At 43.2% G+C, this 26,699-nt stretch overlaps 1 protein-coding gene across 1 annotated transcript; it reads right to left on the bottom strand.

Moving 5' to 3' along the window:
* Positions 1-667: 667 nt before the first annotated feature.
* LOC139165363 (mucolipin-3-like) lies at positions 668-26,699 on the bottom strand. Its single transcript, XM_070748553.1, has 11 exons — positions 26,433-26,699; positions 25,013-25,194; positions 22,642-22,738; positions 15,651-15,737; positions 14,772-14,879; positions 14,532-14,681; positions 13,906-14,007; positions 13,662-13,784; positions 13,084-13,290; positions 11,086-11,216; positions 668-758 (listed from the first exon to the last, which is right to left on the bottom strand). Exons 1-11 carry the CDS (start codon positions 26,697-26,699, stop codon positions 668-670), a joined length of 1,545 nt encoding a protein of 514 aa, XP_070604654.1.

The raw sequence follows: 26,699 nt of genomic DNA, 5'->3' as shown, positions 1-26,699 counted from the left end.
GTTAACTTAAGTTAAGTTAAGTTAGTTAAGAACCCAATTGTCTTCTAATTAATGTATCAGTCTGACCCAATCCTAAATTAATTCAACAATGTTCCTTATTGGTCATCAAGTTGCTTATAGTTCTAATCCGTTTATATCCAAATTAATAAACCCGCTGAGCTGGTGATACTCCCTTTATTTTCAGCGTGGGGCTTCCGGTTTGCCTAGTCACCTCTAAGTCTTCTAAGTTCTTTCAACTTGCACAAAACTTCATATACATTCAAAAAAACCACCGTGCCCTTTGCTATTCAAACAGCTCATCCGGAATGATTCCCAAGTAGGTCTAAATCTGGTATTAGGAGGAGGGAGTCTGTGGCTGGTCTCCTATCTCCGATTTCCGATCTCCAATCACCCATCCGCCACTTCAACTCTTTCTCCTCGCCCATCTTTCAAGTCCTCACTGTTCCTGATGAAATGCAATGACTGCTGCCTTGCCCCGATCAAATCAAATACAATCAAACAAATCCAACCAGACAGCATCAAGGGCTCCTCTCTCCAAGTCATTCTACTATTACCACCTCTTACTCCAAACCTTTCCACAAATCCGCAATCCCCATCGTTTTAGTCCCTTATTTGGCTTATTTTGGCTGTTATTTCTTGCTTCCCTTTTAAGTGTCAGGCAGCTGCATCAGCTGTGGTCCTGAGGGTATTTCTCGCTTTCTGGGGGATCACCACAGATACACGGGAAGTTCCTCTTTAAGTTGTGGAGGCTCTCCAAGCTGCAACCAAAAAAGGTCAAAAGCAGAGAACAGCCCTGGAGTTCACTGGAGGCTGCCCTGCCATGATGCGATGTCAAGTTGGAAGTAAAAAAAAAAATCAGGACTTTTAAAAAATGCTGCGGGATGTGGGACAAATTGTTAAAAATTGGGACTGTCCTGCCCAAAAGTGGGACATCTGGTCACCTTACCTAAAGGATCAGAGTAGAGGAATTAGAGGGCAAATATAATTTTAAAATTATGTGCTATTCTGGACACTGTCTCTCAAGTCTAGATTCCAATTTTGGAAATAAAAATGTCAAGGCTGTTCTGCATTCTCACCTATTACTTTGTCTTCTAGTTTCCATTATTGATTTTGCGATGGAAAACAATTTGTTGACAAAATTAAGAGAAAACATGAAACGTCTCCAAAAGGAGGTAAGAGAAAACATTTGTTCATACGCTGTCACAGTAAATGTGTGATGGAACATATAGAAATTTTAGGCAGGTAGCTAGGTAGGGATAGATAGATAGTATAGAGAGAGAGAGAGAGAGAGAGAGAGAGACAGTCAATCAGACAGACAGATAGATAGAAAGAACAGTAGGTAGTTGGAGAAACACAGATAGACAGACAGAATATGAATTGTGATTTCTGTTTATCCTCAGTTGACCGTTTAGGTTTTTGTTTTGACCTTTGAAATACATAGTTAGCTTGCATTAGCAACCCAAGAAAGCCAGTTTGGTATCGTGGTTAAGGCATCACTCTGCGCACCCAGAGACCGACATTCCTTGCCCCACTTTAGGCACAAAGCCAAGTGGGTGACCCTGACCCAGTCACCTTTTCTTACCCCTAGAAAGGAGGCAACACCAAACCACTTCTGAAAAATCTTGTTAGGAAAACAGCAGGAACTCATCCAACCGAGAAGAAACTGGACTTTCCTTTTTGTTTGTTTGGGGGTTTTTTTGAAAAATTTTAGACCGTAATCCAAGAAGTTTCTTCAGTTTTGGAAGAATAGTAAAATGTTATTTTTTTCAGTAGTGTGAATTTCCAGGCATGTGTCAAAGATTAGATGGCAGAGATATAGTTGGTACCCCAGATTTGAAGAGGAAACAATGTTTAATATCATTTAGAATTGTTGATAGAAAAATTAGTGTCTTTAATCACTGTCAGTTTGCTTTTAAAAAATAGGGTATTTTGCATCCGGAAGAAGAAAGTTCGAGACTTCCTCTTCTGGCACAAAGACATGCTGAGGTATATAATGTGTAGCTCACCTTAGAATATAATTAGGAGAAAAATGAAAATAAATGATTTTTTCACAATTGGTAATGGTTAATAATGCATATGCAGCATATTTTATGTAGTATATATGTTCGCTGTATATTTCTATTGCATATATGAAATCCATACACACATCTATACAGACTAGTTTATTTGTAATTTCTGTAAAAGAATGGCAATTATCAGAGCTGATGCTAATTCTTGGTCGGTTCCTTCTTTGCTACATTAGCTAGTTTCTTTGGCCACATACAAAACCAATAGTAGTGAAATAAAATTTAGATGATTCACAATTGTTTTGAACCACTGTGTTTTACATTTCCTAAAGAAATTAACTAAGACTACTTTTTTTTGTAGCCCAGCATAAAGTTGCGTTCCCATCAGGTAAGCAATCTAGTACATAAGGAACCTGTTGAGTGTGCATGACCGAGACATAGTTCATATCATAAAAAGAGGGGGGAAAGCCCAGTGTGACTGATTGGGTAGTGAGGGGTAGCAAGTGGGCTGCTACGGAAATATATTCCTGACTTATGATCTATTTTGGCTTCTCTAGATTGTTCAGACAAAAGTGCAAAGTTCAGATGCTGATTTGAAGAGAGTGAAGGAGCAGAATTATATGTAAGTCTTCACATAGTTCATCAAATCTTTGCACAATCCTCTTAAGTTCACCCTGTCTGTATGACATTAATAATTTCATAAGGTATTTTTAATGTGTATTTAATAAAAAATGAATAAAAAGGTTGATAATTCAAGTTAAAAAAAACCCTGGGGGCTAATTTCTCTCTGGTCTTCATTATTTGCAGCATGACAATGAAAATTTCTAAACTCCTGAATGAAAAACAAGAAGAAGAAAAAAAAATTAACGAACTTGTAAAGGAAAATAAGAAACTTTGCCAAGAAAAAAATGAAATTTGTGAAGACTTTGAAGAAAAGTTGAGGAGGTGAGAAAATTTTGGATAGCAACCCTGACTTTCTCGTCGTTTCTTCAATATTTCAATTAGTTTTTATTTTAAACAAGTTTTACAATTTGAGTAAAAAACCTAAGGCGGCTAACTTCACTCTGCTCTTGATATTTTACAGGAAAATTACTTCAGAGAAAGAAGACGAGATTCAAAAAATTATAAAAGAAAATGAAAGTCTCAGCACAAAAATTAAAAAAGATGCCATGGAGAAATTAGAGCTCCTCCACAAAATTAATGAGTTGAAAGAAGAACTGTATAGGTGAGAAATGTTTATTTTTATTTTATTTATTTTATTTATTGGATTTATATGCCGCCCTTCTCCAAGGACTCGAGGTGGCTTAGAACATATAAAAACAAATACAATACAAATATAATAGCAAATCCAATTAAATTAAAACTATAGAGACAATCTAAAACCCCAATTATGTTAAAAATCAGTCATACCCATTCAAACAACAGCCATACAAACATTTGGTCGGCCAGGGGGACTGAGATCTAACTGCCCCAAGCCTGGTGGCATAAATGAAGTGGGGGGCGGCAGAGCAAATCTCCAGGGGGAGCTGATTCAGAAGCCCCCACAGAAAAGGCTCTTCACCTACGCACCACCAAACGACATTGTCTAGTTGATGGGACCTGGAGAAGGCCAACTCTGTGGGACCTCACCAATTGCTGGGATTGATGCGGCAGAAGGTGGTCCCACAAGTACCGCCAAGTACCGATGCCATGTATGGCTTTATAGGTCATTACCAACACTTTGAATTGTGTCCAGAAACCAATCACCAACCAATGCAATCCACGTAGTGTTGGAGAAAGATGGGCATGTCTAGGAATGCCCATGACCATTTGCACGGCCACATTTTGCACAATTTTAATTTTCCAAACACTCTTCAAAGGTAGCCCCATGTAGAGAGCATTGCAGTAGTTGAATCTCAAGGTGATAAAGGCATGAGCGACTGTGAGCATGAGCGACTGTGACTGTGCCACAGCTGAAAGATGATGGTTCCTTCCCCCCAGAGTAATGGACCAGCAGATGGAAGTGTTCTCTGAAAGCCCCCTGGGTCCATCGCACCTGGGAAGGAATCACCTAATCAGTTCCATCTCCCTGCAGAGGAGGATTGAAGCCTTTAAATCAAGCCGTAGCAGAAAATGATCTGACTATGACAAAGGCAACATATTTAAGACCCTTAATTTCAGATCATTGCTCAACTGCTCTGTGGGGAATACCATGTCAGGAGCATGCCCCCCTCATGAGTTGCACCCTAAATTACTTCGGTCAGGTCCATGGTTGCCATGGTAGCCATAAACTCCTGCACCAATCCAGAGGATTCTCTGAGCAACAGGTTAATGTCCACCAAGACAATAAGCTTGGGGAACTCCACTGCCAAGCCCAGCTACCTCCTCGAGTAGCGCAGGTAGGGCTGTTGACACGCAGCTGGGAGGCAGGTACATGAGCAACAAGCCCACCTGAACCCCTAGGTCCAACTTCACAAAGAGGGACTCACAACCCGTAATCTCAGGAGCAGCGAGCCTGCATAGGCTGAAGGTCTTTTTCGCTATAATAGCCACTCATCCCACCTTCCCTGGGGTCGTGGCTGGTGCCACACCTGCAACCTAGCTGGGCACATTTCAGAGAGAGGGACTCTTCCTTCTGGGCCCAGCCAGATCTCAGTAACACATGTCAGGTCAGCCTCCTCATCTAGGAGTAAATCCTGGATGAGGGGAGCTTTATTTACAACTGACCTGGCATTGAATATCAACAGCCTGAGCCTAATGTCCGAGATTCGCTTGTCGCCAGTACCCCGAGCTAAGCTCATGGGGCCGGAACAAGGGATCGCTTTCAAGCAGCGAGCTCTTGTTCCCCGAGAGCAGCCTACCCCATGTCTCCCAACATATCTGCCTCTCCCCAGCAAAACCGGGATATTCCGGCCCTGTGCCACCCTAGATATGGGCTCCTCCACTCCTCCCGCCTCTATATTGCAAGAGGGCTAATATCTCTCTGGTCCTTATATTTTACAGGAAAACAGCAGTAATGGAAGAAATTACAATAGAAAAAGTACAAATGAAAATTGAAATGGAAAAAATCACATTCCAAAAAATGGATACAATTGATAAAAATGAGGAGCTCTGCCGAGAACATTACAAATTGCAGTGGAGGTGAGAAATTTTTAGATAGCCACCAGAAACTACAGAGGAAAGGCTTATGATCTATTTTGGCTTCTCTAGATTGTTCAGACAAAAGCGCAAATATCAGATGCTGATTTGAAGAGAGTGAGGGAGCAGAGATATATGTAAGTCTTCACATAGTTAATCAAATCTTTGCACAATCCTCTTAAGTTCACCCTGTCTGTATGACATTCATAATTTCATAAGGTATTTTTAATGTGTATTTAATAAAAATTGAATAAAAAGGTTGATAATTCAAGTTAAAAAAAACCCTGGGGGCTAATTTCTTTCTGGTCTTCATTATTTGCAGGAAGACAAAGGACATTTCTAAACTGCTGACTGAAAAAAATGAATTAGAAATAAAAATTAATGAACTTCTTAAGGAAAATAAGAAACTTTGCCAAGAAAAAAATGAAATTTGTGAAGAGAAAGAAGACGAGATTCAAAAAATAATAAAAGAAAATGAAAGTCTCAGCACAAAAATGAAAAAAGATGCCATCAAGAAAGTAGAGCTCCTCCAAGAAATTAATGAGTTGAAAGAAGAACTGCATAGGTGAGAAATGTTAATGCTAATATCTAATATCTCTCTGGTCCTTATATTTTACAGGAAAATGGCAGTAATAGAAAAAATTACAACAGAAAAAGAAGAAATGAAAATTGAAATTGAAAAAACCACATTCCAAAAAATTGAAAATATTGATAAAAATGAGGAGCTCTGCCGAGAACATTACAAATTGCAGTGGAGTTGAGAAATTTTTAGATAGCCACCAGAAACTACAGAGGAAAGGCTCGTAAGTCTTCACATAGTTCATCAAATCTTTGTACAATCCTATTAAGTTCACCCTGTCTGTATGACATTCATAATTTCATAAGGTATTTTTAATGTGTATTTAATAAAAATTGAATAAAAAGGTTGATAATTCAAGTTAAAAAAAACCCTGGGGCTAATTTCTCTCTGGTTTTCATTATTTGCAGGAAGACAATGGAAATTTCAAAACTCCTGAATGAAAAACAAGAATTAGAAATAAAAATTAACGAACTTGTAAAGGAAAATAAGCAACTTTGCAAAGAAAAAAATGAAATTTCTGAGAAGATTGAAGAACAGTTGAGGAGGTGTTTTTGTATGCGTTGAGGAATGTAGACGCTCCGCTGAACGCTGAACGCTCCTCAAATGAAAAAAATAAACATTGGATTTTAAACCCCATTGAACCTCTTGGAGTCTCAAATAAACTGGACTAAGTAAAAAGCTAAAACTTTGGAACCTGGAAATACCTTGGGCTTATCGGGGGAGAGCAGAAACAACGGGAAAACAGCCTGCTTTCCATTCGGAACTGTGAGTAAACAATAAGTTAATTGGGGGAGGGAAATGGCGGAGGCAGTTGGGGCAGAACTGACAGAGAGAATGGACGCTTTGATTAAAACTTTTGTTATGGTCGGTCAGCAGCTAAAAGAAATGCAAGATGTGGTGGCTAAGACTGAGACCGAGCTGCAAAAAGTGAAAATAGAACAGCAAGAAGTGAAAATAGAACAGCAAGCCCAGGGTATTAGGGTTTTAAAGATAGAAGAAGGAAGGGAACAGGACCGCCAACGTATAAATATGCTGGAAGACAGATTAAGAAGAGCAAAGTTACGTCTGAGAGGATTTAAAGCAGATTTTGCCGATGGCAGAAATATGATCCAAAATATTCAGCAATGGTATAAGGAGTATAAGATTGAAATTCAGGATCATCAAATAGAACGTGCACATTGGGTTTTCGGAGCGCGAAGAGACGGGAATCAACGAGACATCGTAATTAAATTCCTCTCAGAAAAAGCAGCTGAAACAGTCTACAAAGAGTTAAGGAAAATTACTAACCTTACTTTTAAAGGAGCCTCGATCCGGGTTTTGAAGGATTTGTCGGTGCAAATTTTGCAAGCTAGGAGCCAGATTTTCTAATGACATTAATTAAAATGATGCATTTTGGAGATAAATTTAATAATTTTATAGAAACTATATATTCAGGCCAACAGCTAATATAATAATAAATGGAGATAAGACAGATATAATTAATATTGAAAAAGGAGTTAGACAAGGTTGTCCAATCTCTCCGCTACTATATATTTTGTACATTGAAATCTTATTGAACTTTGTGACAACAAATCCAGATATTAGAGGTTTGAAAATTAAGGAGCAACATTATAAGACACAAGCCTTTGCCGATGACCTAGTCTATATCATACCATTAAATTCGGGATTGGAATTGTTAAGGGAAATGGAAAAATTTGGAAAAGTAGCGAGGCTCAAAATCAACAAGGATAAAACAAAGATGTTAACTAAAAACTTGTCCAAGAAACATATAGAGGAATTAGAGGAAAGGATAGAAATTAAATCAGTTTAAAAAGTTAAGTATCTGGGGATTTGGCTTACAGCCAAATGTACTTCGATAAAAAAAGACAACTACCCAAAATTTTTAAAGGATATCCAGAAAGATTTAACGAAATGTTCTAAATTACAAATATCCCTGTTAGGGATCTCAGTAATTAAGATGAATGTACTTCCAAAGGTACTTTACCTATCTTCCTTGATGACTTCAACCCACCTCACATTTCCCAGGAAAAAAAAACAAGGAATATAAAATCTTACTGGAGAAGATTTGTCCAATGTCAGCTAAGTTATGGCATGCGCTGCACTCTTTTGGACTACTTTCAACGGATCTTCACTGTTGATCATTTTGTTTGCTTGGAATCAAATCAGCTGTATGTATAAATTGATACAGAGAAACATGTGTATCTGGCATTGAAAAGCCAAATTGAAAGCTGGACATTTTGAAGGTGAAAAGGAATCAACCAAAATCAGGATTGCTTCCCTGACTGCAACATTGCTAGCATAACAGTACAGCCTTTGTGGAAGGGAAGTGCTGCCTTATGAGGAGAGTTCTCAGACTTCCATGGCCATCTCACAGTTATAAGCCGTGGTCTGGTCTTGCCATGACCCTGGAATTTGGGTGCCAAACTTTAATTAAAAAGTTGAAATTGGATTTCAACTGGATTTCAATTGAAGGGCCATGAAATTGCCCTTTCAGCTCTGAGCTTTGCAGTTGAAATCCAATTTCAACTTTTTAATTAAAGTTTGGCACCCAAATTCCAGGGTCATGGCAAGACCAGACCACGGCTTATCCAGGGCCACAGAATATCTCTGTTGCTTGAACTGGAGTTCCCAGCAACTATAGAATGATCTTTGGACTTGATATTTCCTCCATTTAATTTGCCTCCTACAGGTACTTAATAAAGCTTGAAATCTCCTTATGAACTGGTGTGTTTGTTTGGTTTTGATTCTCAAAAAGCCATTTATTTGGCAGCTGGCCATTGCCTGACACTTGCACACACATACACACACACACACATACACACACACACCACAGAAACATATCAGATTTATTTACTTTGAATAACAAGGTAAATTTACAAGTCTTCAGAGAGGGGTGGCATACAAATCTAATAAAATAATAATAATAATAATAATAATAATAATAATAATAATAATAATAATAATAATAATAATATTACAAACAAACCAAGGAGCCACCCACACACATTTATTGTTCAGAAGCAATTGTGGCAATAGAACAAGATCACTGGTAAACCAGGCTGTCACCAGAAATCCATTGTATCCGTAAGGTACCTGGGATGGACCACCAAAATGGATCTGGCCTTGCATAGGCAGTCCAAAGCAGGCTGCAGCACTACCAAACCATCAAGCCACACCGTGCCAAGGATAGGAAGCTTTGCTTGCTTTCCTACGCAGTAACCTCCCCGGCTGAGCAAAGATGCTGGAGAGGAGCACAAGCCCCTTGCCACTTTGTCTGAAAGGGAAGAAGCCATGCTCTGCTCACCCCTCCTGAAATGGAGCACATCATCTCCATGCCAGGAGAAGCCTTCCTCCCAAGTCATTTTTCTAGAAAGCAGAATTCTGGGCTGGCTCCTGGTTCTACAGCCATGATAGCTAGTATTTGGGCACCAGCAAAGAAAGCCTTCCGTTCCTTTCATTCTAGGTTAAGCTGAAAGAAAAGAGCCCATAAGGGACCACATAACGCTATACTACACCTGCCAAATGACCTCACCTAATGGTCTCATCTACTTTTAGTATTAAAAGGAGCAGGAACAAACCCTGATCACTCAGACCATGCTATTCATGTGTTCACACAGTGCTTGGAAGCTTTGAAATTTGGATGAGGAGAATTTTGTGGGCGTGGCTTAATTTGTAGAAGTTGCTTGTCGGTCATATAACTGGGTGGGAGCGGCTTTGTGGTCATGTGACTGAGGTGGGATGGTTTGGTGATTATTTGACTGGGTGGTCATGTGACTGGGTCAGGGTGGCCAACTTGACATCACTAACATCAAGGGTTAGTTAGGGTTAGGGTGTCTGACCTCTCCTCGCCTCAATTTCCCTATTTACTATTACTCAGCATGCAAACTATTTTATTTAATCCTATGTATATATGCCATATGTAGACTTACATATTACATACAGGCACACAAAAATATACATTATCTACTATGTGTACTGTATGTGCATGAACACGTGCGCTCACACACACAAACACACCTCTTCTGAAACTATACATATTCAATCTCACTTATTGCGTTTGGAAAAAACATACTCAGAGTTCACGCTCTGCCACACATTTAACTCTGACTTCTGTACATTAAAACATTCCACATGCCTTCAGATTTACTTCCCTAGTTTGCACATCACTATTAGAGCCAAGAGATGTCATGGATTGAATAAAATGTGGCAAAACTCACTTAACAACGCTCAATTGGGCTCAATTGTGGTCATAAGTTAAGGGCTATCTCTGCCTTCCTCTGCATGGCAGCCTTGTCCTAGTAAACTCCTTCTTCTTTCTGGCAATTGTTCTCTCTGTTAGAGGCACCAAAATAATCCAGACAGTGTAAGCTTTCCTGCTGCAGCAGGGGGTTGGACTAGATGACCTCCTAGATGTCTTCCAGCCCTAAATTGCTGTGTTGTTTCAAAGTGTCTTCTGAAACAATGTCTAGAACCACAGTTTGTGGTGCTTCCTTCCTCTTCTCTCTCTCTCTGTTTTCTCCCTTTCCCCCCTCCTCTTCCTTCCTTCCTTCCTTCCTTCCTTCCTTCCTTCCTTCCTCTATTTCTTTTTTCTCTTTTTCTCTTTTTTTGTCTCTCTTTCCCTTCATTCCTTTCTTTCCTCTTTGATGATTTCTTACTGAATCTGTGATGATTGTCCAGCTCCAGAATCTCCAACTACTTTCAGCAATTTTTGCCAATGTTTTTATTAAGACCTAAAAGAAGGGGGAAAGGTACAGAGATGTTATCTAGCTGCACAAAAATATAATAAAGAGAAAGAAATCAAAATGGTCCCATTTTATAAAATCAAACAAGATCTATTGATCTAAAGAAAATAATTTTAATAAAAATAAGTCACCCTGAATAAGAAGTGCAAGGTTAGAAACTGTACTGTTAAAAAAACCCAAAGAATTAGTGGGGATAATCACAATTGCTCACTATACAAAAGTATAACTAATACCAAAGTTATCTTATGCACCATTATTTTAAAGGTTCACTGGTATCTTTATTCCTCAACCCTCAGAAAGTTTAAAATAAATCAGTAATTGCTTTCACTTTTAACCATTTGCAATTCTGAAAAATGGGTATCTATCTATCTATCTATCTATCTATCTATCTATCTATCTATCTATCTATCTATCTATCTATCTATCTATCTATGACATTGGGGGATCATGGGAATCCAGAGCAGCTTTCAAACCAGTGTAGGGTCACTAGGCTTATGAGAAAGTGCCTACAGTTTCACTAGATTCAACACTGATGTTCTATTAACCTGCTTTCTGTTCTCACAGCAGCCAACTTAATTTAATATTGAAGAAACCAAGCTGTCAGATGATGCATCTGTCACCCAGGCCTTTAGTCACCAACCTTTTACAACAACAGAAAATATTTATAGGACTCTCCTCTTCTAATCTGTATCTTCCAGAGTTTGGCAGGTCTTTGCACTGGGCTATGAATGAATGAAGTTCTGTCTCTGGAAAGCCTTCACGCTGGTAATGCTAAAAAAAAAAAAGTTGTTATGTAGTACAACTCCAGTGGATATTATATGGCTATGAAAAACACAATTTTTAAAGAGGGATGAGGAAAAATAGGAAAGGTCAGGTTTCTCCTGGTGAGTTAGAAGCTATTAAAAAGGAGAAAAGTGAGGTTCTTGCACCCTATTTCTCATCCACCTTCCCCCAAGTTTCCACAAGAGATTGGGAGATTAGGGTGGACTTGTAATCTGCATTTTATCGGTCTTTAAACTCTGGTAGAAATGACAGGGGAACACAACTTTGAGCCTCAGGATTCCAGGCAGACTCTAGTAGCCTTGGAGGAAATATTCAGATGTCTTCCAAATGATGCTGCCAAATTATACTTTTTCATATGAGAGAAAAGGAAAATTCTGAAATCAAAGAGCAAAGCCACCTTCTCCAACTCCTTGTGATTTACATGGATACATCCATTCAGTTTTATTGCCCAGGAATGGTAAGAAAGTGATGTGGTTTTGCCACCTTCCAGGATGGGTTTTCAACCTCCCACAGCACTAGATTTTTTTCAACTTCCAATATGAAAGCTAACCAGAGCCAAATCTGCTTTGTCAAATCGTACGTTAGCTACCTGAAGATGCGGACGGCTGCTAAGGCAGTAATAAAATAATAGAGAGGGAGCAAGGCCTTTGAAATATGGCACTGGAGAAGACTTCTGCGAGTCCCTTGGACTGCAAGGCGATTAAATCGGTCAGTCCTAGATATCAACCCTGACTGCCCTTTAAAAGGCCAGATGCTGCAGATAAAACTCAAATACTTTAGCCACCTAATGAGAAGGAAGGACTCACTGGAGAAGAGCCTAATGCTGGGAGAGATTGAGGGCAAAGGAATAAGGGGATGGTAGAGAATGAGGTGGCTGGATGGAGTCACTGAAGCAGTCAGCGTGATATTTAATGGACTTCAGGGGATGGTAGAGGACAGGAAGGCCTGAAGGAATGTTGTCCATGGGGCCACAATGGATTAGACACAACTTTGCATCAAAACCAACAAAAATCATAGGAATTGTGTTGAATTAAATATCCTTGTAATTCAATATAAACATAACATTAACTTAAAATCTTGTCTTGTTCCTGGGGTCTTCTCATGTCAGTATTGCAAGAAGAGTGCTTGAGGGCTTTTCATATTTTTTTTGTCTTTAGGGCCTACAGAGGACATTAGGAAGTTGGAGCACCCAAACTATCTTCTGAAGAGATTCCCTCATATTATAGGCAATGGGAAGGGAAAAACAACTGTTATCATAGTACATGTCCTCTTGCCCAAGGGAAATTAAGCATAGTAGTTCAGATTAAAGTAGAGTTGGGAAATTAAGCAATAGGTTATAGCCTTAAACTTCAGTCTTGGTTGTTCTAAAGAACTTGCTCAGTTCTTTAGAACCAGATAAACCATGCTAACAAAAAAAATTAAATACAAAAAACTTATCACTCAGCTATGGTATAAATGGAACAGATGGCCTGTGATTTGGATGCATTATGCGCAGGCCAAGCCCACCCCAGTTCCGCAAAGGGGGGAAACATCGCAATACATTATATGACGGTAACATGACTCTGTGAGTTTGACATAGACTGAATAAATGATGACACTGCATCATGATGTCATCATGCAAATGGCCCTTTTTTGCTTACTTGCAGTAAATATGAACTTATCAGAGCTCTATGTCATTTGTATGATGATGTCATGATGTTATGCTGAATTCTTGCAAAGGTGTAGAATATCTCTGTTTCCACAAGAGAATAATGAAATGAACAAAATCATTTGATATTCAGAAAACTATTTCAGAACTTTTGGAAATTCACATTTCAAAAATTAAACGTAACATCCTATAGTGATGTTTATGTACCTTCACTGTTTCATACGTGTCTGTAATTAAGGCAATGAAGAGACTCAGAACCATGTAGATAAAGAGGCTAATGAAAGAGTAGAGGTAGATCCGGCTGAACAGCCACACCAGGTAGCTTTTCTGTTGCATTTTTGCAAAAGTAGCAAACATGTCATCTCCATTTATCAAAGAGAAAAGACATTCAGAAACCATATTCAAGGTATGGAACTAGAAGAGAACAAATATTCAGGAACAAACAGACAAAAGAAAAGAAAATTATTTCCATTTTTTGCTCAAGTTGTTTAAAAAATACTGGTCAAATACAGTAAACTGCAAATAAATGTTACACGTTTTACTCAATACCAGCCCTTGAAAATCTCTGGATATTACAATATTTTATTAATGTGCATCAATGCCTCAGATAATGCAGAATATATACCTATACGTGACAACTCCATATTCTGGTGATCATGTATAGTTACATAACTAAAGTGATAAACTGGCCCTTTCAGATATCTTGGCAGCGTGCTCATTTTGTTAACATTTGCCCAAGACCCTTCAGATACAAAACTAGATGACAAACATCCAACTCACAGTACCTTAGCATGATATGGGCCCAGCACAATCCAGCCACAGAAACAATAACCCAGATAGATCATAGCCGCACAGGAGCAAAATCGAATGACATTGGGCAATGCTGCACGGAGAGTCAAAATAAGCAGCTGAAAAACAAGGCCCAAGAAAAACCCAGAGATGCTCATTAGACTTTCCAAAGACATTCAGCATTGCCAGGTAATAACAGAAAAGAATACCAAGAGCATGAGTGTTCCAGAAGATCCTTACATTATATTTCTTAAAGAAGCTGAGGTAGCGGATCACTCCAAGCCACACAAGCATGGTGGAAGTTCCTAACAGGATACTGCAGACGTCATAGCTTGTCAGACTCTATATGAAGATTAAGATGATGTTCAATAAATTACACTAATGGAATTTCAGTTGGGGTGCCCATAAAAAAAGGACCTTTTATATTCATTTTAACTCTTGGGGATACCATATTTTCTTTTCTTTTGACACTGAGATGGGAGACATAAAGTTCTGCTAGATTAGGAGACCGTTCTTGGGAGGTGAGTAAACCTTATTCCATTAAAAAGAAATGGGCTAAAAATGTCAGGGCTGTTTCCTGGTGGACAAAGAGCACAAATGCATTGCACAGCAAATTAATAGACTTTTGATGATATGCACAGATACTGCTCATTTCTAATTTCTAATGATATTACCATGGATAGGTAAAATATACAGCTAGAAAAATGCCTTCTCTGGAGCAGCAGTTTTCTCAATGTGACCATTTTCCCCAGTTGAAGACTCAAGTGAACTATAAAAATAACAAAATTCAGGTTGGTCAATAAGATTTCAATTGGGACTTCCAAAACTGGAACACAGGTCATCTAATCAGCATTCAAGTCACTTACCTTAGCTTGTATCTCCATCTTTAATGTAGAACCAACTATGGTAAGAAGGTCACTAACGATGATCATGATATACCATCCATTGACAAATTCCACTAGATCAGAGAAAGATACTTCTTTCTTATAGTGATGTTGGAAAAAAGTCACAAATTCCTAGGATACGTGAGAGGGCAAGAAAAGAGAAATTGCTATTGAAAAGCTGCAATTAAATTTATTAAGAGATACTGACAAACATAAGCTTACCCTTTGTAGATAAATTCCTTTAATTACAGATCGTGTGCAGAGAATCAGTGATGCAAGACATGTCAGTATGACAAAACCATCAAAGATCATCATATAATGGGTATTCTTCTGTACTGGGAAAAAAAAGATTGATTTACTTGTCTATACATAATAGTTAACCTGATACTCTCATAGAACACATACTCATTTGTGTCTGAGGGAAAATTTTCTTTGTGAAATTGCCTTGAGAGAGTGCTAATAATGGAGAAGAGGCCTCCATCTTACTTCATTTTTCAATACAGGGAGAGGTGGATAATTAAAGGATTCAAAGCCATCAAAAAGAATGAATGCTTCACACTTTTGATAGTCTAAAGAGGACCCCTCCTCCCTCAAGTTATGTAGTTATTTGCATTTGGGGCAAATTTCCCATTGTGGGGAATTCCCTTCTAATATACTGTAAATCAGAAGTGAAATTCAGCAAGTTCTGACAGATTCTGGAGAACCAGTAGCGGAAATTTTGACTAATTAGGAGAACCGGCAAATACCATCTCTGGCTGGCCCCAGAGTGGGGTGGGAATGAAGATTTTGCAGTATCCTTCCTTGCCACGCCCACCAAACCTCACCCACCAAACTGGTAGGGAAAAATTTTGAATTTCGCCAGTAATGTAAATATTAACCATATAGAAAGAGACTTTTTTAAGGACTATAGGTGAAATGATGTAACACACATATTCAAATTGCGTGCTCAGTTGACAAACATACTTAAAAAAATATAGTTACTACAGAACATAGCAAATACTATATTTAACTTCATGCATCACTAGGCCTTCAATAAAACCTAATAAGCACTAAATAATTAATAACAAAAGTATGTTTTTTAAGCTTACTTGATCCAGAAACATGCCAGTCTTTACATTCCTTGATGGCAATATCATTGTCTAGGCTTATTTTAATTCTTCCACTATGAGCTTTGTTATCAAAGAGTATCTGTAGATATTGTGGAGAAAGAAAAGATGCTATTATTCTTATTTCTAAACACTCGTTAGTTCAGATAGAATCTGAATAGTTTATGCCTAATGCTTGGTAATAAAATCAAAATCTATATCTACCTACCTACCTACCTACCTACTTTCCATCCATCCATCTATTTATCTATCTACTATTCTTCTCAAAAAAGCCATAAAGTCTTATAGTTAGCTTGAAGTATAACTTTGAAGCAGTGATGGCATATAAAAAGCATGTTTTGTAGAAAAGGGCAGCGCCGGACTTACCCGGCAGGCAGGCTTTGCTGGAGGGACCGGGAGACACGGTCCCTCATGGCGGCCGCCATTTTGAATCCCGGGCGAAGTCTCGCGATGCGAGACTTCGCTCGGGAGATTCGGGGCCTGATTGGCCAGGCCCTGATTGGTCCGGGCGGGGCCTGCTTGCCCTATATAAGGGCGAGCAGGCCCGGGGCTCTTCCTTTTCGCCCGGACCAAGCTCCTGAGCAGACGTTCGTTCGTCTGCTCCGGCGGCCATTTTAGGTGGCGACCTCGTGCGAGGCGCCATTTTGTGGCCTTTTGTCAAGCGAAGAGCCTTTTCAGTGATAGCGGAGCCAGCATCGGCTGGACTCCGCTCCGGTTTGGAGCCTCATTGCCCTTTGGGGGTGGTGGGTGGTGCTGCCTTCTGGGAGGCCCCGCGGGCTTGCGGTGTTTCCAGGGTGGTTCGAGGCCTGGGATAAAGGCCTAGTGTCGGGCCTTGTTGCCCGAGGGGAGGTGGGATTAGCCTCCTGTAGGGGTTTTTCTGCGGAGGCCTGCGGCTCCAGGCAGGCCTTTGCCAACGCAGGGCAGGGTTCGTTGGTGGCTTTTCCCTGCTTTACCCCTTTTGTGAAAAATAGATTTATTTTTCTGTAATGGCCCCTAAGAAGCGGCCAGCTAAGGCCCTCCCGGCCCAACCTGTGGTGCGGCCTAGGAGGGCTGCCAGGCCGTCTGCCTGGGCTCGGGCGGCGGCAGAGGGGCCCCCGGGGGGGATCCCGGTGGGGGGGGTGGTTGGGTTTACACCCACAGTCCCTCAACCCGCGGTGTCCCCTTCTCTCTCCTGGGCCAGGGTACTGGAGCGGCTCGATGAGTTGGAGAGGTGGCGGTCGGGGGCAGGCCCGGAGGGGCTTTCCTCGGCTGCCACCGCAGCATGGGGCGCAGACCCCGAAGAGGAGTCGGCCCCAGCAGGGCAAGTGGCCCACGAAGGACAGATGGCGGGCACCGGACAGGCGGGCAGCATCGGTCAGACGGGCCACGCTGGACAGATGGCCCAGCCTGGGCAATGGCCATCGTTCCAGGGCCCAACCAGGATGGGCCCACCGTGGATGTCTTCTACCCCTTACGGGGCAGGTGAGGTGGCACCACATACAGGCACATCTCCGCTCCTGCCCATACAGGGTCCCGGGTTCATCCCGCCAGCTTTGGGGGGTGGCAACAGCTTTACGGGGGCGGCAGCAGGCACCTGTAGTCAGGTTTGGTCCCCGCCAGCTCCGCCAGTGGGGGCGCTGGGGGTGCCTGTCCCACCTGGGGCGGGGGTGGGGGGTTGGATTCCTCCTCCACCGGCCATTATGCCACCGGTCCCGTTCATGTATCCACCGGGGCTTGGGGTGCTGGGCTCGGGGGCCACCACGGTGTGGGACCCGTTCGCCAGCATCAAGCCTGGGGCCATCCCTTGTGGGTTGCCCGCCACACCTTTAGGGTACCATCTGCACCCGTCAGTTAAGGAGGCAATCTGGCGGGGGGAGTACGTTGATTTGTTCTCCATCTTGAACAGGGAGGTCCCTAAACAAGATAAGGAGGTTGTCCCTGGGGAGAAAGTGAAAAAGACAAAGGTCACGAAATGCTTCAGCTCGTGGCTGTATGCATTTCTGACCTTTGCGTCGGTGGTCATTCAGAGGCAGCCGGGGAGGGCCGGTGCCTTGCTGAAGTACATCGACCTAATAGCGAGGGCCCATTTCGAGTATGGGGGGACCATATGGAGGCACTATGACAAGGGCTTCCGTATGCGTATTGCCCATGACCCCTACTTGCCTTGGGATATGGTGGTTCCGGACCTGTGGTTCCAGGCCACTCATATGTCAGGGAAGGAGGGCTGTGATAGGACCGATAGCGGTCACTTTATGGAGGAGGAGCCTGCGACGCCCGCGCCGGCCAAGGCCGTGGCGGGTGCCGTTAGTAAGGGTGCCTCTTTAATATGTCACGAGTTCGCTGCAAAGGGGGCGTGTTTTCGCCCCATTTGCAGGTTTCGTCACGCTTGCGGAAGTTGTGGGGGAAACCATTCCGCAGCCGTGTGCCCCCGCCCCAAGAAGGGGATTGAAAAGAAAGGCTCGGGTCCCCCAAAGCCTCCCCCACCTGCTGGGGGAAAAGGGGCCCAGCCCAATTAAGTTAGGGGTGCTCGAGGGTTGGTTGGGCGACTACCACCCTCGCTCGAGAGCGGCCGCTCTCTTGCTAGGTTTCGCAGAGGGATTTAGGATCCCTTATCAGGGTGTTAGGAAGGCCTTCATGTCTGACAACCTTAGGTCGGTTGTTGGTCATGAAGACATTGTTAGGGAGAAGATTGGGAAGGAGGTTGCCGAAGGCAGGGTCCTGGGGCCCTTTGCGGAGCCGCCCTTCCCGAATCTTCGTGTGTCTCCCTTAGGTGTGGTCCCCAAAAAGGCGAGTGGTGAATTTAGGTTGATTCACCATTTGTCTTTTCCAAAAGGGGAGTCAGTGAATGATTTCATTCCTGACGAGCTGTGTTCAGTCCGGTATGCGTCCTTTGATGCAGCCGTGACTATGGTTAGGAAGTGTGGGGTGGGAGCCCTTATGGGTAAATGCGACATTAAGTCGGCATTCCGGCTCCTCCCCATACACCCAGACGACTTTGAGCTGTTGGGCTTCCATTTCGAGGGGGGTTATTACGTGGACAGAGCTTTGCCCATGGGGTGCTCTGTCTCGTGCTCTCTTTTCGAGAGTTTTAGCACCTTCTTGGAGTGGGCGCTCAGGAGGCAAAGTGGCCTGGGTACGGTCGTTCACTACCTTGACGATTTCCTTTTGGCGGGGCCTGCGCATTCGGAGCAATGTTTTGCTTTGATGCGGGACTTCGAAGCCCTTTGTGCTCAATTAGGGGTGCCTTTAGCCTCTGAGAAGACCGAAGGCCCCGCCACCAGGATTACTTTTCTGGGTATTGAATTGGACTCAGAGGAGCAATCTTCCAGATTGCCCCTAGAGAAGTTGGTAAAGATTAAGCGGAAGCTCGATGAGGTCCTGGGCTGCCGGAAGGTGACCCTACGGCAGCTTCAGGAACTGGCAGGCATTCTTAATTTTGCCTGTCGGGTAGTTGTTCCTGGAAGGGCTTTTTCCAGGAGGTTGTATGATGCGATGAAGGGGCTCCGTTTGCCCCATCATCGTACCCGCCTTTGCGCCGGGGTCAGGGCTGACCTCGGCGTGTGGCGGGATTTTTTGGATAGATTTAACGGGTTGTCTTTCTGGAGGCACGAGCTTCTGTTGGAAGCTGAGTTGCAGCTCTGCTCTGACGCCGCGGGGACTTGTGGTTTCGGGGTAGTGTTAGGTGACCAGTGGTGCTGGTCGGCATGGCCTCCGGAATGGAGTGCCACTTCGTTGGTTAAGGACCTTACGTTCCTGGAGCTCTTCCCCTTAATAGTGGCCTTAGAGCTTTGGGGGGAGCAGTTTAGGGACAAGACTGTGCACTTTTGGTGTGACAACCTAGCGGTTGTCCATGTGGTGAATGCCCTGTCCTCAAAGAGCGACAGGGTCATGCGGCTTGTCCGCCATTTTGTGCACAGGTCCTTGTCTCTAAACGCATTGTTTTTGGCTAAGCATGTCCCCGGGTTAGATAACGGGGTTGCTGATGCCTTGTCCCGTGGTCAGTTGTCCAGGTTTCGGACCCTGGCCCCGTGGGCCCGAGAACTGCCAGAAGCGTTCCCCAGCCACCTCTGGAGTCTGGGAGGGATTCAGAGTGGTGGAGAGGCGAGGCATCCCGGGCAATCTCCTTGTCTGTAGCGCCCGGCACCCTCAGGGCATACCAGCGTGCAGGTAAGGAGTTTTGGGAGTTCAGGCAGGGCAGGGGTTACCAGCTTAGTTGGCCTGTCCCTGTAGAACATTTGGCCGAGTTTTGCGTCCAACTTAGGCAGCGTGGCCTGTCAGTTAGGACGATCCGGTCCCGGTTAGCCGGCCTCGCCTTTCTGTCCAAGGCGGGGGGGTTTGCAGATCTTTCGGGTGACTTTCGCATCCGGAAGATGCTGGAGGGCTGGCTTAGGGAGCAAGCGGGGGCCCCAGGTGACACTCGTCAGCCCCTGACGGTGGAGCAGCTGTCATCAATCAACGTGGTTTTTGGCAGTCTGTGTTCCTCATTGTACGAGGCCCGTCTTTTCAGGGCAGCGGCTTGTGTCATGTTCTTTGGGGCCCTTCGGGTCAGCGAGGCCATGGCTTCGTCTCAGGCTGACACTTCGCTCCGGGCCTTCCAGTTCGCTGATCTGACCTTTAGGCAAGGGGGGGTGTCCCTTGTAGTGAGAAGGTCTAAAACGGATCAGCTGCACAGAGGGGTTGCCTTACAACTTAGTGCGGCCACCGACCAGTCGGTGTGTCCGGTGGCCGCCCTACGGCTTTATTGTGGTATGAGGGGGTCAGGTCAGGGGTACCTGTTTAGGCATTGTGACGGTACCCCTCTGACCCGTTTCCAATTCTGGGCTTTAGTATCTAGGGCGATGGCCCAGGTGGGCATGGATCCCGCCGGTTATGGAACGCATTCGTTCCGTATCGGCGCCGCCACTAGCGCGGCACTTTCTGGTTTCCCGGCCCATCGGATTCGGGAGATCGGCCGCTGGCGGTCAGCGGCATATTTGGGTTATGTTAGGCCCGCTGAGGATCCCAGGCAGGGCTTAGGCTAGGTAACCTCTCTGTGTCTGTGTCCTCTTGCAGGTCCCCAGGCTAACACGAAACCGACGGCGCTGCTGTGTGGCCACAGCATGATTTTCTGGGCCGGCCGCGCGGCAGCCAGGAGCGCCATCGGGACCCACCTGTCCCTGGGGCGGTGGGTCAACGTTACCTGGATGGGCCGGAGAGGTATGCGGTGGGAGGGTCTCCTACCGGCGTTGCTGGGCGGTCAGCATTCTGTGGCTGCGCCCGGCAATATTGGGGGCGGCTCCTGGAGTCGCGCCCAAAGGGGTCTGGGTGGGCAGCGTCCTGTGGCCGCACCCAGGTGGCTGGTATTGCACTTAGGTGGCAATGACCTGTGCATGCTGGGAGGCCTGGCGCTGCTCATCCAGGCACGCGAAGACCTGCGAAGGCTTCGTGAGGTCTGGCCCACCACGCAGGTGGTGTGGTCAGACATATTACCTAGGATTGTGTGGAGGGATGCCTCTTCCCTTAGGGCCATTCACCGGGCTAGGAGACGGGTGAATAGGGCTATGGGGAAAACGGTTAGAGAATTGGGTGGAGTGGTAATACCTCATCCCCTTATATCAATAGATAAGCCATGGCTTTACCGTAATGATGGCGTTCACCTGTCTGACCAGGGGAACGCCATCTTCTTACAGGACCTGCAGCGGTCTCTGCGTGAGCTGGCGCAGATAGAGGGGGGAGTCGGGGGGCCAAGATAGAGATCTGACCCCCGCTCCTGTGGCAGGTTAGGGGCGGAAAATTGGGTGGTTTAGCAACCGCGCGTTCTCCCTTGGGCATCTTTGGGGATGATTGACAGGTTCTCTGCAAGCTCATGGAGGGAGTTTCTGCCTGAGCAGCTGGGGGGAACCTGTCTTTGGGTCCTGCACCTTTAATTCCCCGATTCGGGTTAGCCGGTGGGACCCCCCTCATGCACAGCATGGCAGAAAAGGTCACAGGTGACGGCCTGGCCCTCACCTGGACCTTGCATCGAGATACGCCCATGAGTTGCCCAGGAATGTTTACTGGCATAACGTCATTTCCGCCCCGGAAGTATTTGTTTGACCCTGCAGGTCCAGTTCCGGGTCATAGTTGTTTATGCTAATTTATGCAAAATATTTGAATAAATTATGCAAATTTATGTTAATAAAAATGACCCAATTTTAAATCCAGCTCTGGTGTCCGTGTCGTTACTCCGTCTCTCCAGCAACAGAAAATGCTTGGAGTTAGTTTAGTTCTGTCAGTGTACCATTCTCCCCCAAATCTAAGCAGTTTAAAAATAAGGTGGAGAAATAGAATAAAGACTATATCTGAATAATCCTCGAACAAAACTTAACAAGAGAACATGACCCAATGTCTTCATCTTTTTAATATTGTTTCAGAAATATTGCTATTCTTATCACTATTTGGGTTTTATTGCACTTTTCCATCTGAGGAGTATTCAAGTTGATCGCCAGCCACAGTCAACCAAAAATAAATAGAAACAAATTTTAAAATTTACAATTACAATATAGTTACACACATAATAAAAGTATTAATATTACTGTTAATATTATTGTCAAAAAGCTAATACTATATAGAATTATGTTTTGAACTTAACTAAAAGAAGAGTAGGTGAGTTACCGCGAGAATTAATGTGAATTGTAGGACACACACACACACACAAAGAATAGCTGATTTACCAAATGGGTATTTGCAGCTGTGGGCAGGCAAATCTCTGGTAGCAATAAATCATTGGTGCCTGCCTCTTGATTAGCTTCAGCGTTATCATTTCACTTTATTCTCTACTTCTAAATTGCTAATGTATATACTGCAATAGTCCACTTTAAGAAGAAGCTGACACAATCTAGGCCCATTTCTCCCATCCCAAACCTGCCCTTCAGAAAATGACTAATTACAAGTCTTCATCAGTTCAATTTTTTTTACTTGCTTCCTAGTTTATCTGCACATAAACAACCAAGCTCAGAAAGTTCCAAGGACTCCACCTCTGTACTTACTGTTAGTGTGAAATCATAGCAGTCTGGGAGTTTGTGTTGTCGAACAGTCTGGAGATTAATGGTCTTCAGTTTGAACGTGAGTGTCAGAGTTACAAGTCTAGAACAGAGACCGGAGCTTTATTTCACCATTACCAAAAATGTTCAAGAATGCCAGCAACTTTTATTTCTCCTCACCTCTGGAAGTCCAAAGTAAAATTGAAAGGAGTCTTCCTCAGTGTCCCATTTTCCAGAGGTAGCATTGGCTCCACATAAAGACACTCTATGGGAAGACAGATGCTTTACGGCATATAGAAAATACTCAATATTTAATAAGACGAGGAAGACAGAAAATCAGTAATAAGGAATCTGGTCACTAGTAGTCTTATCTAAATAATACGAGATGTAAAATCTTTCTTCATACTTGCAAGAAAAAAGCAGCTATGTTTTTTCATTAATTTAATGCATATATTTACTGAACCTCTGCCTTATGGGAATTCTTATTTGATAAAGAATCCCTGAAAATATCTGCTTGTTAAAAATAAACCCAAAAAGGAAATTTTATACTTGATCCACAGATCAGTACCCTAATACCCTAATTTCTATGGTTACAGGCCCTTCTACTTATGACTGTAGAATGATGTTTCAATGCAGTTATGAATTACTTCCATCTGAATAAAATGAAGAAACAGTAATTCAGAAAGTTCTTGTACTGTAATTATTTGTATATGTTACACATTGGTTCATGTAATTGCATACATATATCAAGAAAAGACCCTCAATCTGTCAACAGTCCTTTAATATCTTTCATACCCTAGAGGTTTAAGCTAAGATATCCTTACAGAATTCAGCTTTTGGTACTGTTTGGAAATGTTGTGCACATATGTTTACTACATTAGTTCGCTAAGAGATTATTATTTATGTCACTATTTCCAAACTCCAAAAATAAGTCACAATGCTTCTGAATTCTCATAACAGACACTACCAATAATTCTATATGTTCAGTAATCAATATTCATGTTGAACAGTTAAGACTGTCCACTCAAATTTATTCACAAAGTTTCAGAGGCCAGTAGTCAGCCAATATATTTCGGTATTTGCCTAAAGCACATAAACATGAATGGCTCAGGCAAGTAAACTAACTGGATTTGTAAGTGCATTGTAAGGTGACATTTTCTTCAATACTTCAGGGCAAAAGTAAGAGCGCAAAATAATCCACACAGCAAACATTTATGTCATCCAACAGGTTACTAATGCTTTCTATCACATGTCTACAGTCTGAGGGCACTGCCTCACTTTTCCTAATAGTAAAGTTCACCATGAACCTGAATCACCAATTAGTGTTGGTGATGTTTGCAATGTTGAGTTGGCAAGACACTTTTGTGGATGAGGGACATCAATTGCTTCAATTTTGATTATACTACAGTATCTTGCAAGTAGATGCACCCTTAACTCTGTTCAATAATTACCAGTATGAAGAACCTGCTTCAGATACAATAAAGTCACTGGGCTATGAGTCAGCCATTTTTATCAGCAGGGTATCAGGCCACTTGGAAACTAAACCACGTACACCCTAAAGGTGCTTTTTCAAGAGGCACCTGGACTTTCTGGTTTTTCTTTCAAGATGTTCTGTTTCTCATCCATGAAGCTTCTTCAGCTCAGAGTTGAAGAAGCTTATTGGATGAGAAGCAAAACATCTTCAAAGAAAAACCAGAAAGTCCAGTTACTTCTTGAAAAAGCACCTTCAGGACAACCATAACCTGGATGACTGAGAATCTCCATAGATATAAACAATGTACATCTATATGGAATATACTAGGTCTGACTGAAGCTGACATCATTTGAGTGAAATGGGGCAAGGAATTAAATGAAGCACCACTACTGCAGTTTTCATGACTTAAACAAGACTCTAATGTACAAGTAGTCCTCACTTACTAATCACAGTTACTAAGTGATATAGTCATAAAGTGAAACATCCCATGACAGTTCCAGTGCAGTCATTAACCAAATCACCTCAGGTTGTTAAGCAAAATGGCATATGACTTTTGTGACTTCCTGCCATTTTCCACAATGATTCTGCTTGTTGGAAACAAGCTAAGAAGGTGACAATGGATGTTGCAATAGCTGCAAGTTCAGGGATTGGTCTTAAATATACCTTTTCACTGTTGTCGTAACTCTGAACTGTTACTGAATGAAGCAATTGCTAAGTGAGGACTATCTGCAGTAGTTGAATTTCTTCCTGTACAAATAAAACATCTGAAGTGTCTACCCATTATATTGTAATGATACTGGAAATTACTATGTGTTTGCTTTTAAACACTATGACTTTGCTCAAGTTGTCTCTCTTTCTGACCTCCGCCCACCCCACTCTCATTCTCCTTTCTCTCTCACACACAGAAACAATCTATCTGATTTGAGTCGTTCAGTTTCAATTTCTGGGTCAATATCGAAAGTGTCATTTCCAGGGCTGATAATTCCTCTCTTGTAGAAGTACTGACATATTGCCATGGGCGTCTCTTTTGATCCTTTCTTTTCGTAGGCGTGATTTCCAACCGAATTAGCACGCAGTTGTAAGAACTAAGCGACAAGGTACAACCAGTTAATGGAGCTGCCTGGTAATTAAAACTGAACTAATTGGAGACGCAAGAGAATGTCTGCGATGGAACATCCTGCTTTTCAGATTTATTGATCTCATGAATAGAATTACAAAGACTAAGGTTCAAATAAAACTCGGTGAAATGGATTCAGTCATAGAAAACCTCATTTTTATGGGCCAATTGCCTGTGTTACCTTTATCTCATGAGGTTACTATGGAATTAAAAGGTCTGCATCTCTTGCCTCATTAGAGCCAATGCAAGCTCTATGGTATAGGAAACCAATGTGATTTTCCTTCCATTCATATCTGTTTACATATAATGACTTGGCTTTTTCAAGCTTAGTTTAGGTTCAGTGTACAATATTTTATAAAATACTAGCTGAAAACCCAGCGCTACACGGGTATTTATAGACCTCAAAGCATTTGTCTGACAGGGAGCCATTGAGAAGGGTCTTTTGCCCCCTATTCCCATGCCTATCACCCCTGCCCTCCCCTTCCCATGTGATCTTCTTTCCGCTCTTTCTACAATCTTGGCACTTTGCCCCAAATCCACCAGGGGGCGTCGTCTGCCTCTAACAGGGAGTCATTGAGAGGGGCCTTTCTTCCCCCTACCCCCATGCCCATCACCCCTGCCCTGTCCCTCCCCCCTCCAACGCACTCCTCTTTCCCACCCTTTCTACAATCATGGCACTTTGGGCCACCTTCTGTCAAGAGAAGGGAATATCAAGTGCTTTCCCATTGGCCCAGTGGAGGGCAAATGTCATGGCTGGCTTTCTAGAGGAAGCTGTGACAGAAGTGAATCATAGACAATGTCCACTCTAGGACGCTGCACTCGCTCTCATTAATGGCCCAGATGTTTCAGAGTTATGCTGGAACACACACACACACTAAGGGGTACTAGGGTGTCTTACTCCCACAGTATTTGTTTCCAGAGGGTAAATCATCTGTGTACCAAGTTTGTTTAAAATTGCTTGAGTCATTCCAGACTTATGCTGGAACATACAGCCGATAGATGGATGGATGGATGGATGGATGGATGGATGGATGGATGGATGGATGGATAGATAGATAGATAGATAGATAGATAGTGAGGTGAGCAGTGAGGAGCATGGTGGTCCGCTGCTCCCCTGAATGACGGGAATCATCAGGAAAATGGGTCAATCCGGGCTTAAGACGGTTGGAGATGGGTCGGAGCCTACTAGCCACTTTGTCCCCCTACTTCTGCGATCTTGAGGGTCGGGAACTTTCCCGCCTGTTGGGGGGCCCGCCGAGAAAGACCGCGGCAAGGAAAGGTGGCCAGTTGAGGTATGGAGATGGCGGCGGCGTTCGGCGTTTGGTGTTTGGCGGAGCCTCGCAGAGGGCACAACCTCGGTGAGATGCAGCCTTGCTGGAGAGAGGGGAGAGGACGAAGGAACGCCGAGCCATTGCTGAGGGGGTGTCGAGGGTGCCGAGGGAGAGCTGACAGAGCGCGGCACCAGAGGAACAT

Source organism: Erythrolamprus reginae, chromosome 3, assembly GCF_031021105.1.
Source record: "Erythrolamprus reginae isolate rEryReg1 chromosome 3, rEryReg1.hap1, whole genome shotgun sequence".
In the NCBI taxonomy this organism is placed as follows: Eukaryota; Metazoa; Chordata; class Lepidosauria; order Squamata; family Dipsadidae; genus Erythrolamprus; species Erythrolamprus reginae.
This window is presented reverse-complemented; position numbering and strand designations above follow the sequence as displayed.